General features: G+C 50.6%; 1 protein-coding gene across 10 annotated transcripts in view; it reads left to right on the top strand.

Moving 5' to 3' along the window:
• The window catches only part of ATF6B (activating transcription factor 6 beta), a 35,314-nt gene extending 20,964 nt beyond the window's left edge, over nt 1–14,350 (top strand). For 2 of the 10 annotated variants that reach the window (XM_075259304.1, XM_075259303.1), the window contains 10 exons: nt 5,042–5,175; nt 5,669–5,854; nt 5,949–6,040; nt 6,323–6,481; nt 6,804–6,911; nt 7,853–7,943; nt 8,117–8,190; nt 9,941–10,052; nt 10,123–10,207; nt 10,285–14,350. In XM_075259304.1, coding sequence (XP_075115405.1) covers nt 5,042–5,175; nt 5,669–5,854; nt 5,949–6,040; nt 6,323–6,481; nt 6,804–6,911; nt 7,853–7,943; nt 8,117–8,190; nt 9,941–10,052; nt 10,123–10,207; nt 10,285–10,493 — 1,250 coding nt within the window. In that variant the 3' untranslated portion in view covers nt 10,494–14,350. The remainder of the gene's footprint in view (nt 1–5,041; nt 5,176–5,668; nt 5,855–5,948; nt 6,041–6,322; nt 6,482–6,803; nt 6,912–7,852; nt 7,944–8,116; nt 8,191–9,940; nt 10,053–10,122; nt 10,208–10,284) is intronic. The other 8 variants (XR_012711834.1, XR_012711828.1, XR_012711833.1 and 5 more) reach the window with 8 other exon arrangements.
• Nucleotides 14,351–14,989: the final 639 nt, after the last annotated feature.

Here is a 14,989-nt window from a genome sequence, read left to right as displayed (position 1 = left end):
GGGGGCGGCAGGGACTGTGCAGCAGGGGGGCGGCAGGGACTGTGCAGCAGGGGGGCGGCAGGGACTGTGCAGCAGGGGGGCGGCAGGGACTGTGCAGCAGGGGGGCGGCAGGGACTGTGCAGCAGGGGGGCGGCAGGGACTGTGCAGCAGGGGGGCGGCAGGGACTGTGCAGCAGGGGGGCGGCAGGGACTGTGCAGCAGGGGGGCGGCAGGCAGGGGTGAACCATGGGTTTCTGCCGCCTGAGGCAGACGTCAGAAAGCCGCCCCCCCCCCACCCTGAGGAGGGGGCGGAGCCGAGCGGAAGAGGGTGGGGCTGCGCAGAGGGGGCGGGGTCGAGCGGAGCGAGCATCTTTAGCAGGCAGAGAGCAGGCAGGGAGAGGACCTGCTCTTTGCCTGAGCGTGAGGGGCGACCGCTGGAGCAGCGCTGCTTCAGTGACCTCCCCAATCCACCGCTCAGTGACGGTGACCCTAAGCCAGTCCACGACAGCTTGTCCTGGACTGGCTTAGGTCGGCAAAAATGCCGCCCTCCCTGGGGCCCTGGCATAGCGCCGCCTGAAGCAGTCGCTTCAGGTCGCCTCATGGGAGGTGCGGCGCTGGCAGCAGGGACTGTGCAGCAGGGGGGCGGCAGGGACTGTGCAGCAGGGGAGCGGCAGGGACTGTGCAGCAGGGGAGCGGCAGGGACTGTGCAGCAGGGGAGCGGCAGGGACTGTGCAGCAGGGGGCGGCAGGGATTGTGCAGCAGGGGGGCGGCAGAGACTGTGCAGCAGGGGGGCGGCAGGGACTGTGCAGCAGGGGGGCGGCAGGGACTGTGCAGCAGGGGGGCGGCAGGGACTGTGCAGCAGGGGGGCGGCAGGGACTGTGCAGCAGGGGGGCGGCAGGGACTGTGCTGCAGGGGGCGGCAGGGACTGTGTAGCAGGGGGGCGGCAGGGACTGTGCAGCAGGGGGGCGGCAGGGACTGTGCAGCAGGGGGGCGGCAGAGACTGTGCAGCAGGGGGGCGGCAGGGACTGTGCAGCAGGGGGGCGGCAGGGACTGTGCAGCAGGGGGGCGGCAGGGACTGTGCAGCAGGGGGGCGGCAGGGACCGTGCAGCAGGGGGGCGGCAGGGACCGTGCAGCAGGGGGGCGGCAGGGACCGTGCAGCAGGGGGGCGGCAGAGACCGTGCTGCAGGGGGCGGCAGGGACTGTGCAGCAGGGGGGCGGCAGGGACTGTGCAGCAGGGGGCGGCAGGGACTGTGCAGTAGGGGGTGGCAGGGACTGTGCGGCAGGGACTGTGCAGCAGGGGGGCGGCAGGGACTGTGCAGCAGTGTAATTTGGGGCCTTAATGCTTAGGGTAATTTCCATTTTCCTATTAAAGGGGTGTTTATATAGTGATGCCGTATCCCTAGACTGCTCCATTACTGTGCGGGCAACCTCTGAGAATGAGCAGGACACAGCGCTGCAGTAGTGCTATATCCCCGCACACCCAGATGTACAGAGAGCTGCAGCACAACGAATGGATGGAAATAAATCAGCAATGTGATCCCTTCAGTCTCAGGATCAGTGGGATCCCAATGCACAAACCCCTAAGGTCCTACAATATATCATTACTCTATAACCTCCGAATACCTCTATAACATGTGCGACGCTTGTATCACTGTCCGGTAGTGTCCGCCGCAGGGCTCAGCGTCCTCCCCGCTACACAACACTATTCTCGCCACATCTTTTACATCCCATCTGTTCTCAGTTACTTCGCTCCTCTGCGACCATCACTTCTATCTGCACATTATGGGCCCATGTTGTCAGGTTCCTCCCGTCTGTCAGGCATTATGATACACGGCCATACTGGATGATGTCATCCGAGAACCAGATGGCGACTAGAGAGGTCACCTTGTAGGTTGGGGCACTTATATATTATTTTTGGTGCAGTTTACATAAGTGGATTCATCTTGTGTCGTCTTGATTGTCTCCTTAGGGGCCAATTCATTGCTCTCATTATTCCAGCTTTGTCTATTATAAGCTCGTCCTGATGACTGTTTCTTCTTAAAGGGGTCACAATGCCTCCCAAACCAATAATAGTGCTGTGTATGGGGCTGTAATAGGAGCAGATCTGTGGCCACAGCAGAAATAATCAACTATTAATGGTCATGTAAATCAGTCTCAAGTGCACTGGGGGCGGGGCTTGTTTCTCCTACAGGCAGCCATGAGTGCTCTCCTTTATATTTGATAGTCATCGCTGCCCTTTTTAGCTGTGATTGTTATTTTCAGTCTCTTCCCACATTACAGCCGTCTGCCTGCAAATCTGGTCCCGCCCCCAGTGCACTTTGAGGCTGATTTGCATATCAGTAAACGGATCGTCACGTCTGCATAGCAGTCTTTGGTCACAATGGTATATGGTTTATGCTCCTATTAAAGGTCCCTAATGCTGGGTTGACGGGTATATTGTCCTGGCTGACTCCCTTAAACATGGCCGTCAAGCCCTACTTAGAATGTTCCAGCCGTGGCCTTTGTGGTGCCCTGGTCCGGTCCTAGTGGGTGGAGTGTCCTCCTGCTCCTCCGGTCCGTGGACTCCGTGGAGGGTCTATATAAATAGCAGCAAATTCCTCTGTCGACAACTGTTTCATGATGTGCGACCTCTGGTTCCCCCATTGGAGGATTGTCAGCTCTGAGGGCATGCAGTGTTACTTGCCATGGTCTGGACGGGCCAGGACTCCGCAGCGGGCGCGCAGATGTTCCTGTTTATTACGTTGCTTGCTAATTTCACGCCTGATTAGCACAGCTTGGACTCATTTTCGGCCTGTGCTCGGTGTAAGGTCCCCGGGCGCATCTGCTGTGATTATAACCCCGATTCCCGTCATATGATTTCCTATTATTACAGCTTCCTGCTCCTAACAAGCAGATAACCCGACCTCGTGTTCTGACTCGTCTCCCAAATATGTTCCCCTCCTTCAGATTCTCTAATCCCTTAATAACTTCCAAGGCTTGTGTCACATCCTCGCCGTCCCTTCCAGATCCATCACCTGCTTATCGTAACTCATCAGCTCGCCGTGTTCCTATTGTGATCCAGTCCTGACACGTCCTTGTTAGTAAATACTTGTTTACCCCAAGAAATAGCAATTCTGGAACATCTATCCCCGGTGCTGTCCCTATGTTATTCCTCCGGGAAATATCTGGATTAATTGAGTGGCTGCCCACTAAACAGAAGGGCCAACAGATCCTCTACAGTGTTGGCCAAAAGTCTTGTCCCCCTGCAGTCCTGTCAGATAATCCTCGGTGTCCCCCAGTAATGATTACAAGCACAAACTCTTTGGTAATATCTTCATTTATTTTGTTTGCAATGAAAAAACACAAAAGAGAATGAAAAAAAAATCACATCATTGATCATTTTACACAAAACTCCAAAACTGGTGCGGACAGAAGTATTGGCGCCCTCAGCCTAATACTTGGTAGCACAACCTTTAGACACAATAACTGCGCACAACCGCTTCCGCTAACCAGCAATGAGTTTTTTACAAGGCTCTGCTGGAATCTTAGACCCTTCTTCTTTGGCTCCTGCTCCAGGTTCCCCCTGAGATGTGAAGGAGGCCTTCTCCAAACTGCCACCAAGAGATCTCTCCCCCTCCCCCACAGGTGCTCTATGGGATTCAGGGCTGGACTCATTGCTGCCACTTTACAAGTCTCCAGGGCTTTCTCTCACCACCATTTTCTAGTGCTGACCTGAAGTGTGTTTTGGGTCCTTGTCCTGCTGGAAGAGCCCTGACCTCTGAGGGAGACCCCGCTTTCTCACACTGGGCCCTACATGATGCTGCACAATGTGTTGGTCGTCTTCAGACTTCATAATGCCATGCACACGGTCAAGCAGTCCAGTGCCAGAGGCAGCAAAGCAACCCCAAACATCAGGGACCTCCGCCATGTCTGACTGTAGGGGGCGTCTTCTTCTCTTTGAAGGCCTCTTTTTTTCCTGTAAACTCTATGTTGAGGCCTTTTCCTACTTTTGTCTCCTCTGACCAGAGAACATTCTTCCAGAACGGTTTTGGCTTTCTCAGGTAAGTTTTGGCAAACTCCAGCCTGGCTTTTTCTGTCTCTGGGTAAGAAGTGGGGTCTTCCTGGGTCTCCTCCCATACAGTCCCTTCTCATTCAGACGCTGACACTGGATAGTACGGGGTGACACTGTTGTACCCTCGGACTGCAGGGCAGCTGGGACTTGTTTGGATGTTAGTCGAGGTTCTTTATCCGCCATCCGCACAATCTTGCGGTGAAATCTCTGGTCAATGTTTCTTTTGCGTCCACATCTAGGGAGGTTAGCCACAGGGCCATGGGCTTTACACTTCTTACTGACACTGCGCACGGTAGACACAGGAACATTCAGGGCTTTGGAGATGGACTTGTAGCCTTGAGATTGCTCAGGCTTCCTCACAATTTTGCTTCTCAAGTCCTCAGACAGTTCTTTGGTCTTCTTTCTTTTCTCCATGCTCAATGTGGTCACACAAGGACAGAGGTGGAGTCAACTTTAATCCATTTCACCTGGCTGCAAGTGTGATTTAGTTATTGCCACCACCTGTTAGGTGCCTCAGGTAAGTAACAGGTGCTGTTAATTACACAAATTACAGAAGCATCACATGATTTTTCAAACAGTGCCAATACTTTTGTCCACTCCCTTTTTTATATCTTGTGTGGAATTATATCCAATTTGGCTTTTTGACAATTCTTTTTGTGGTTTTCCATTGAAGACAAATTAAATGAAGATAATAATACCAAAGAATTTGTGCTTGCAATCATTATCTGGAAGAACACGAGGATTATCTGACAGAATTGCAGGGGTGCCAATAATTTTGGCCAACACTGTATACTACACCGTACAGGACAGGTCCTCTATATACTACACCCCACAGAGCTGAAGCCCCTTATATTACACTCCTGTTATGGGGACTATATATGTGAAGTGCTGTGTGTGCTCCGTCCTGCCCATCACCATTACAGATCACTCATTCGCTGGGTGGGCAGACAGGCAATGTCTTCTCTACTATATTGTCCATCTACCTGTAACTTTTTCTCTTTGGCTTCTCCAGCCTCTCCGCCCATGATGGTGTCTCAGCTCCTGACCGTGCAGAGTGGAGGAACCGTGACGTCCCCTGTTAAACATGAAGCCAAGACCATCGTGCCTGCCCCGGCTACTGGCAAGAGCAGTCCTGCGGAGGTGGATGTGAGTCTGCAGGGGTTAATAAAACTTAGACCATGAAAGGGGGATTCTAGTTATTTCTATTTATCCTCTGTCCACAAGATTGGGGATCGCTTGTTGGTTGGGTCTGATTGCTAAGATTCCCAACCATCATGAGACCAGGGGTCCCTTACACCCCAAGTGAATGGAGGGTGCTTAAAGGGTTTGTTCCATTACATACACTTATCCGCTATATTGTGGATAGGGGATATGTGTGACATCACAGGGGGTCCGATTTCTGGGTCTCCCAGTTTTCCAGAGACCTGGCTCCTCGATGTGAATGTAGTGCGAATGTGAATGTTTGATCTGCGCTCCATACACTTCTATGGGGCTGCCGGATATTACAACTCCATAACTGTGAATGGAACGCCGGTCACCCAATTGCGCTGACACTTCATTCACTTCCTCAGTTTCCCCATTTATGTGTCGGCCTCTGCGGTTTACTCCATCTGATCCACAAACTTTATTTTTTGTGCAGCCAAAACTGTTAAAGAGACAGCAGCGAATGATCAAAAACCGGGAGTCTGCATGTCAGTCACGGAGGAAGAAGAAGGAATACGTCCAGGGGCTGGAGGCGAGACTGCAAGAGACCGAAAGACAGCTGGAGATGGCTCGTAGAGAGAACCGAGAGCTGAGGGAGACGGTGCAGCATCTGATGAGAGAGGTGAGGGAAGCGGATGATCGATTGGCGGACATTGCTGCAGGACTCTCTATGTACAAGTCGCATCTTCTTACCCATCATCCTTTATGTGTTACAGAACACATCGCTCCGCAGCTCCACCAACAACCGCAAAGTCGTCTGCGTCATGGTGGTTCTAATCTTCGTGGCGTTCAATTATGGGCCAACGAGGTGAGCAAAAGCCCTGAACAAGCAGGACCCTGGTACATAGTATATGGCGTCTGGGGGCGATCAGGGCGTGTTTATTGCCTCTTTCTAGGGTCACAACCTCCCTGGAAGCCAATGACAAGATTCTGACAATCCGGCTCAGTAAGGCCAAGCCGGGAAAATCAGATTGGCTGGATAAGAAAATAATAAATCCTGTTTATGTGTCCGGCGCTGGTCGGTCTCTTTTGATGGCCACTTTTGGGAATACTGACTCATTACTATGTTTCTCTTTGTTTTTGTGTCCAGTGTGATTCACAGCAATGTGCAAGAGGAGACTATGAAGAGTACAGAGGTTTCCTACGGGGGGCGCCGCCTGCTGACATTCAATAATGAAAGCGATTTGCCGGAGCCCCCGGGGCCACGATTCTACACTCCGCATCCTACCAAACGCAAAAGCTCTTTCAGGTAGGAACCGATAGGGGAGAGATCTGACATTATTAAGCAGAAAGCTATAGGGACGGTCATACAGGAATGCTGCATCAAGAAACTAATGGGAGTAGAGTCATCTAAGTCATCTAAGAGTTCCCCTTTAAGCAGATCCTGTAGTTTTCACTGTTGATGGTAAAGGACCATGACGTTAGAAGCCCACTTGTCTGGAATTGCAGAGCCGCCTATTCACTATGCTGTGCGCCATAGTCCTGTTGTTTGGACCCCCACCCGTCATTGATTAATGGTCCTCCGTGTTGATAAGTACAGTCCTAGATACGCTTGTCTGCTTGTCTTACAGTAACTCGACTCGGACGTTGGCAAACGTGAAGCACTTAATGGTTCGAAACCTGGACCAGCTCTTCCTCACCTCGGACTGCCGACACTTCAACCGCACGGAGTCGCTCCGGTAGGTGCCGCGCCTCATTCTATAGGCAGCCACGAACTGGTATCACTTGTCTTACAACATCTTGAGAAACGTGGCAAAGGTTTGTCTCTGGTGGTCCCAGATTCTAGTTATGGGTCATCAAAAATCATTTCTTGGCCACTTCCCACCTTGGGCACATCATGTGCCTGTGCTAAGAGAGTTACGGAAATGAACAGACACCAGGGCATAGAAACCGCACAAAACAATTGCGGCATAATATGTAAACTTTTTGCCACTGATAGCACCGACCCCAATCTGTTGCCCGTTTTTTGGTCAGGACCACCGCATTCCACCGACCATCTTCTTTTAGAGGAGTCCAGTCTATAAGCTGTCTTCTTTTAGAGGACAGATCCCGGACTTAGGCCTCATGCATACGGATTGTCACGGTCCCGTGTATGGGGCTGTGAGCAAATGTCAGGTCAGGTTCTATTCCTTGATGTCATCCATGTGCATGGCCACAAGGACACGGTCATGTACATGTCACCTTATTGACCGTCTCCATAAGACCACCCTCCGACAAGCCCATTACTCTCAACAATTTTTGTGGTCATCTAAGGGTGCATTCAGACTACGTAACGCCGGGCGTGTATGAGAGCCGTACACGCCGGCATTACGGCAGACTGCCGAACACTTCCCATTCACTTCAATGGGAGCGCTCGTAACAGCGGCGTTTACGAGCGCTCCCATTGAAGTGAATGGGAAGTGTTCGGCAGTCTGCCGTAATGCCGGCGTGTACGGCTCTCATACACGCCCGGCGTTACGTAGTCTGAATGCACCCTAAGAGAGTTTTTATACTATAGATATGATGTGACTGTCACCAGAAGGTTTCTATAACCTCCTCCTCCTCTTCCTCCTCCTCCTCCTCCTCCTCCTCCTCCTCCTCACGTCTTCCTTCTCCTCCTCATGTCTTCCTTCACCCACAGATTAGCAGACGAGCTCAGTCTCTGGGTCCGCCGGCATCAGAATGAGAGGAAGACCGGAAAGCAGGTCCCGAAAAAACAGCGTAAGACAAAGGTGTGTATATGGGCGAAGAGCTGGCGTGTTACAGCGATATTACAGGCATTTGTCATTTTACTTGTAACTTATGTAATTATAATACACTCTGGAATACGTTGGCGCTATATGTTAGGATTATCGCAGCGGTGGTATTTTTGTGTCATGCGCTTTGCTCTTGTTTTCTCTTCCAGAAGCCGTTGATCAGGAACAGCATGGCGTTCTCGGATCTAGTGCCCGCTCACATGTCCAGGCTCCAGTCTCACAGGTTCTCCATTTTGTCCTCCTGGTTTATCTGTCATTGTATCTCCATGTATTCGCTCTCTGTATTATACACATTACTGTCTGCACCATGTGTGTTGTATTAACCTCGGCCCATGTATTGTATCTCCCTTACTGTCCATCATACTCCTCTATCGCCCTGACTGTTGCTGTCACACCCGTCTGGCTGTCTATTTTGTGTTACACCCTGAGCCTTAATATACGGCATATTTCCTTAAAGGGATCTCCGTACAGCTGCCTATTCTATGTTAGGACATTCTGAGATAATAATAAAAGGGATTCTGTTATTTAACGCTCGTATATTAGATCAGAGATGGTACAAACCATCTCCTGCACTCACTGTCCTCCTCTACTGCCCCTAATTACCTTCTCTCTTGCCCTCGCGTTCCTTCTCTCCTGCCCTCGCGGTCCTTCTCTCCTGCCCTCGCTGTCCTTCTCTCCTGCCCTCGCCATCCCTTCTCTCCTGCCCTCGCGATCTCTTCTCTCCTGTCCTCGCGGTCCTTCTCTCCTGTCCTCACGGCCCTTCTCTCCTGCCTTCGCTGTCCTTCTCTCCTGCCTTCGCGATCCTTCTCTCCTGCCCTCGCGATCCTTCTCTCTTGCCCCTACTTACCTTCTCTCCAGCCTTCGCGGTCCTTCTCTCCAGCCTTCGCGGTCCTTCTCTCCTGCCCTAGCGGTCCTTCCCTCCTGCCCTCGCGGTCCTTCCCTCCTGCCCTCGCGGTCCTTCCCTCCTGCCCTCGCGGTCCTTCCCTCCTGCCCTCGCGGTCCTTCTCTCCTGCCCTCGCGGTCCTTCTCTCCTGCCCTCGCGGTCCTTCCCTCCTGCCCTCGCGGTCCTTCCCTCCTGCCCTCGCGGTCCTTCCCTCCTGCCCTCGCGGTCCTTCCCTCCTGCCCTCGCGGTCCTTCCCTCCTGCCCTCGCGGTCCTTCCCTCCTGCCCTCGCGGTCCTTCCCTCCTGCCCTCGCGGTCCTTCCCTCCTGCCCTCGCGGTCCTTCCCTCCTGCCCTCGCGGTCCTTCCCTCCTGCCCTCGCGGTCCTTCTCTCCTGCCCTCGCGGTCCTCTCCTGCCCTCGTGGTCCTTCTCTCCTGCCCTCGCTCTCTTGCTCATGTCCTCGCTGTCTTTCTCTTACTCTTGCACATTCTCTCTTGCACGTTCTCTCACACTTGCTCTCATGTACCTGCTCTCTTGCTCACTCGGCATGTCCACGTATTACAGTGGACTTGGTTTCATTGCACACCTTGTCGTTTTTCAGTTCTCCTGTGGGGGCGCTGCAGGGAAATTCATCACTTGCTTATTGGTCCCTTATTCTCTGTGATCCTCACCTATTCTTCGGCCTTCCTACTAGAATGACAGGGTCCACCCCAATGTTTAGAGGGGGCGCTGTGAGTCTCTTTTCTGTGCCTGATATTTTGCTTTAAGACTGAAACATTTAAATTAAATAAAATCTGATCTAGTCCAAAGCAGAGAACACCTTTAATTGGTCTGATAGTGTGAGTATATACAGTCAGCTGTCATATAGGCACCAGCGTATAGTAGGCTCATACCGTGGTCACATGCTGGTCAGAGATTTACCAACTTGGGGAAAATTTCCTTGTGATCAGATCTTAAGACATATTTATATCTCCTCCCATCCCCCACGTGGCCCAGATGTGTTCTATTTATGTGTATACCACACCACATATGTCCCCGTACCTCTTTCGTGCTTTATGTCTTTGCCGCCATGACTCTTCTATTGCTCCCACAGGTTACACAGTGCTCCGTTGCAGCTCTACGGCCCTCAGGAGCCCAGTGATCACTTTCTAATGGACGCCATTGAACGTCGTGAAGATACGTTCTACGTGGTCTCCTTCCGCAGGGTGAGTGCTGCTCCACAGGCTGCCATCTTACCCCAGGGCCACACGCTCACTCCTCGCTTCTGTCTTTTAGGATCACCTGCTCCTTCCAGCAATAAGTCACAATAAAACCTCCCGTCCTAAGATGTCCCTGGTGATGCCGGCCATGTCTGTGAATGGTGAGTAAGGTCACGCGTGCTCTCGAGCCGCCATATCAGGGATTGACGACTGATGATCTGACCCTTGTCCCTCACAGACAGCGTCTATAACAGCACCAAAGGATACGAGACCATGATGCAGATAGACTGCGAGGTGATGGACACCAGGGTCATCCAGATCAAGTCCTCCACCGTCCCCCCCTCACTACGAACGCCCCCAAGTCCCCCTCCACAGCAAGGGACCGCAAGTGGGAACCAGTCCCTCTATCTACAGGACCAAACGTCAGTGGGGGATGGGCAAGACTGAGGAGGAAGGACAAGCTAATGATCTTTTTATACTGTAAATACACATGTATGTATATAAGAGGACGTATAGGCAGAAGTGTAAGTAACTATAAGTGTGAGATATAAATATATATATATATATATACTGTGTGTGTGCTCCTATAGGAAGGGATGAGCCTGCAGGCGTTCTACCCATGGTCTGAAACCTCTGGCTTTCCATCTGTTGCAAAACTACAACTCCTATCATGCCCTGGTGCCCTGGCAGCCAGTGATTTGTCAGTGCATCTTGGGAGTCCTAGTTTTGCAATCCTGGGGGAGCCGTAGGTTCCAGACCACTGCTGTATACCAATACCCGAGCGCCTCGGGGTCATCCTTCTCTAGAAATCGGCAGCTGTGGAAAAGCCGCATTCACACCAGAAGCAATTATTTTATTTAAGGAGGAATTTTCGTGTCCCCGTCAATGTGCGGTATTATACACCAAAAGACATCAGCGCACTGTCGGCTGTGTGTAATACCGCACATTGATGAGGACAGGAAAGGTCCTCCTTAAAGGGACACTCCAGGTAAAACTACCACGGCCTGAGGGGTGGAGCTTGAGAGGGATTCTCTCTCAGGTTGCTCCGCCCCCTCAGGATCCGCCCACGTGTCAGTCTTGTCTGGATTATCCCATTAATATGGTACTTTGTGTTTTTGTGTTCTGCATGAAGCTAAAGGGATTAATGAAGGCGAATGCACTTTATAACCTAGAATGGCCCCACAACGGTGAGAGAACGTCACTAAAACAAACTGAATGGCATGAATGGTGACTGCAAACCTATTTTTCCATGGACAGAGCACCGCCACTCCATGGTATAGCCCAGAGATGTGTATTGTTGTTCCACCTCACATGGTATAATACCCCTTAGTGTCCGCACACAGTATAATGCCCCCTTTGTGTCTGCACAGAATATAATGCCCCCTTAGTATCCGCGCACAGTATAATGCCCCCTTAGTCCTCTGCACACAGTATAATGCCCCCTTAGTGTCTGCACACAGTATAATGCCCCCTTAGTGTCTTCACAGAATATAATGCCCCCTTAGTCCTCTGCACACAGTATAATGCCCCCTTAGTCCTCTGCACACAGTATAATGCCCCCTTAGTGCCTGCACACAGTATAATGCCCCCTTAGTCCTCTGCACACAGTATAATGCCCCCTTAGTGCTTGCACACAGTATAATGCCCCCTTAGTGCCTGCACACAGTATAATGCCCCCTTAGTCCTCTGCACACAGTATAATGCCCCCTTAGTGTCTGCACACATTATAATGCCGCCTTAGTGCCCTTCACATGGTGTATTGTCTTGTTGTCCCCCACATTATATGCCTCTATAATGAACCCACACAATATAATACTGAAAAAGACTGATCTCCTGACCACAGGGGGCAGCACTCCTCATTGCCTTTGCCTTCTTCTACCCCTGTATAAGCAGTAGGGATGACTGCTGCCCCTTGCTGGCACTAATGTGATGCACCAGCGTAAAAGGGACAGTGGTCGGGTGATTTGCCTTTTTCCTGACCGCTGTCATCATGCAGCATGAAGAGGGCAGGGGTCCGGCAGCTTCTGTGTGCAGTCTGCTCGTCGAGTTCCCTGATTCGCAGCAAATTGCATGGTGGAAATTATTCACCATATGTGAACACAGCCATACAGTGGAAATTATCTACATGCATGTGCCAGGTCACGTGGAGACACGGAGGTGGCAGGACTATGTGATGTGGTGAGGGGACCGGGACCCTCTCCAGGTGTGTGACGTCCTGTCCTGCAGCACCATCTATGGGTTATACCATTATGCAGTGCAGGGGTCTGTTCTGCTGACAGGTTTGTGGCCACCATCATGAATACATAATGACCTTTATTATACTGACATTTTATAGATAAAGTTAAAGAAAAAACCAATCCTGTGAAATATTTTCCCGTATTTCTGACCTCACGTTGTGCTGCAGTCATTGCTATCTATAGAAGGGATGGGTCGCAGACACTGGTGGTGGTCGCGGCACAATGTCCTGCCGTCCAGCGGGGGGGCTCAGACCCAATCTGAGGAGGGAAACGCAACTCCCTGCAACTGTGACGTGCAGGGGAAGGGGGCTCAGCGATGAAGGAGAAGACATATTCTTGATCTTTTGTTTTTGTATATATGGCAGATTTCAGTGTGTTTACTTTTCTATGTGTGCCGGTAGTTTTCTCCTGTATATATGCGGGATTTTTATTTATATTGCATTGTGTGTATATATAAATAAAAGTTAAAGCTGAACCCCACTCAAAACCAGGGTGGCCAGTGGTGACTGCTCTTAAAGGGATGGTCTCATGGGTAATGAATACTGGTGACATATCCACAGGATAGGTCATCAGTATCCGATCAGAAGGGATCTGAAACCCAGAACCCATAACAATCAGCTGACGGAAGCTGTATACAAGGTATACGGCCAGAAGCAGGTCTGGTCTTATTCCCAGTACTATTGTTACACTGTAAAGCTCTGTACACTGTATATAGCTTCTGGCTCTGTGCACTATGTACAGCTTATGGCTCTGTGCACTATGTACAGCTTATGGCTCTGTGCGCTATGTACAGCTTATGGCTCTGTGCATTGTATATAGCTTCTGGTTCTGTGCACTGTGTACAGCTTATGGCTCTGTACACTGTATCCAGCTTCTGGCTCTGCACTGTATACAGCTTCTGGCTCTGTACACTGTATACAGCTTCTGGCTCTGTACACTGTATACAGCTTCTGGCTCTGTACACTGTATACAGCTTCTGGCTGTGTGCACTGTATACAGCTTCTGGCTCTGCGCACTGTGTACAGCTTCTGGCTCTGCGCACTGTGTACAGCTTCTGCCTCTGCGCACTGTATACAGCTTCTGGCTCTGTACACTGTATACAGCTTCTGGCTCTGTGCACTGTATATAGCTTCTGGCTCTGCACACTGTGTACAGCTTCTGCCTCTGCGCACTGTATACAGTTTCTGGTTCTGTGCACTATATATAGCTTCTGGCTCTACGCACTGTATACAGCTTCTGGCTCTGTACACTGTATATAGTTTCTGGCTCTGTACACTGTATATAGTTTCTGGCTCTGTGCACTATATACTGCTTCTGGCTCTATGCACTGTATGCAGCTTCTGGCTCTGTACACTGTATACAGCTTCTGCCTCTGTACACTGTATACAGCCTCTGGCTCTGTACACTGTATACAGCTTCTGGCTCTATGCACTGTATCCAGCTTCTGGCTCTGTACACTGTATCCAGCTTCTGGCTCTGTACACTGTATACAGCTTCTGGCTCTGCACACTGTATACAGCTTCGGGCTCTGTACACTGTATACTGTATAGCTCAGTTTTCATAAAAAGTTTCGGGTCCTCCTGATATACCCAATATTTTAGAATATTTTACATTTGGGTAAAAATTACAAATTCTATTTGGGTGCAGATGATATCGGCATTTACCGGAGTCAGTCCTGATTTTTTGGAATTTCAGTGGGGTTCCGCTTTAAGCAGACATACGCATATGCAGATTTTAATGGAGGGGAGGGGATGATGAATATATAAAGCTGTATATTCATATTTATAAGAATTATTAGCTGGACTAAAGGGAATCCTGGGATATGGCGCACTGACCCTGATCATTGCCTTAATGCTTCAGTATCGGGGCCAGCTCGTCCATCTTACGGGGGTCATGACTATTTGTATATGGGACACGTCGGGGGGGTTTTATAGAGTCGACTGCTTTTACTGAAGACGTACATAGAGCGTGAGTGAGAATCGTGTGAGTGAGCGAGAGTGCGCGGCGTAGACCCTGCAGATCTTTGTTAGTTGCAGTCTTTCCTTTGTATTTTGTTAAGGTGATGATTTTTTTTTTTATAAATAAATCCTGAAAAAACAAACAAAACTTCATTTTGTGTCTCATTGGTGGAGGTGACCGCGATGGCCGTGATTCTCCCACAATGCCTTGTTATTACTTCTACATGTTGATACTTTGGAGACGACACTGCCTGCGCTAGTGCCAACATGCGGAGAGAAGCTGCAAATCAAGGCTCCACCCCCCTCTGGATCCTGGGCTTCTGCTGCAGGGATTTTCTATCTGCTGATGTCCTCCAAATGAAACCTGACGAATTTTGGAACATTTGAAGTCCATGATCTATGTCAGAATGTCCGTATTCTCATTTATGTAAATTCATAGACCTGGAGCCCTTATTATGGGAAAACATTAGGTCTGACGGGTAAAGCCCAACCTCAAACACGTCACTGCAGAAGATTAAGGAAACGCTCCAGTAAAATCATTTGTTGTCCCTGTATTTGAAAAATGAGTCTTTCTGTAGTGAAATGCTACTTTATTGTGAAGTTATATGCTCCCCCCTGGAGCACTGGCGCCTCTTGAGGCCACAGGCCATATGACGTCATGTTCGTTGGATACATGGTCTGACTGCAGTTCCGCACCATCTCCAAATTCTGCTCCAAGACAAGACCATGTCCAAATAATCCGATGCCC

This window comes from Leptodactylus fuscus, chromosome 11, assembly GCF_031893055.1.
Source record: "Leptodactylus fuscus isolate aLepFus1 chromosome 11, aLepFus1.hap2, whole genome shotgun sequence".
Lineage (NCBI taxonomy): Eukaryota > Metazoa > Chordata > Amphibia > Anura > Leptodactylidae > Leptodactylus > Leptodactylus fuscus.
The sequence above is the reverse complement of the archived record's forward strand: the minus strand, read 5'-3'. Positions and strand labels throughout refer to the sequence as shown.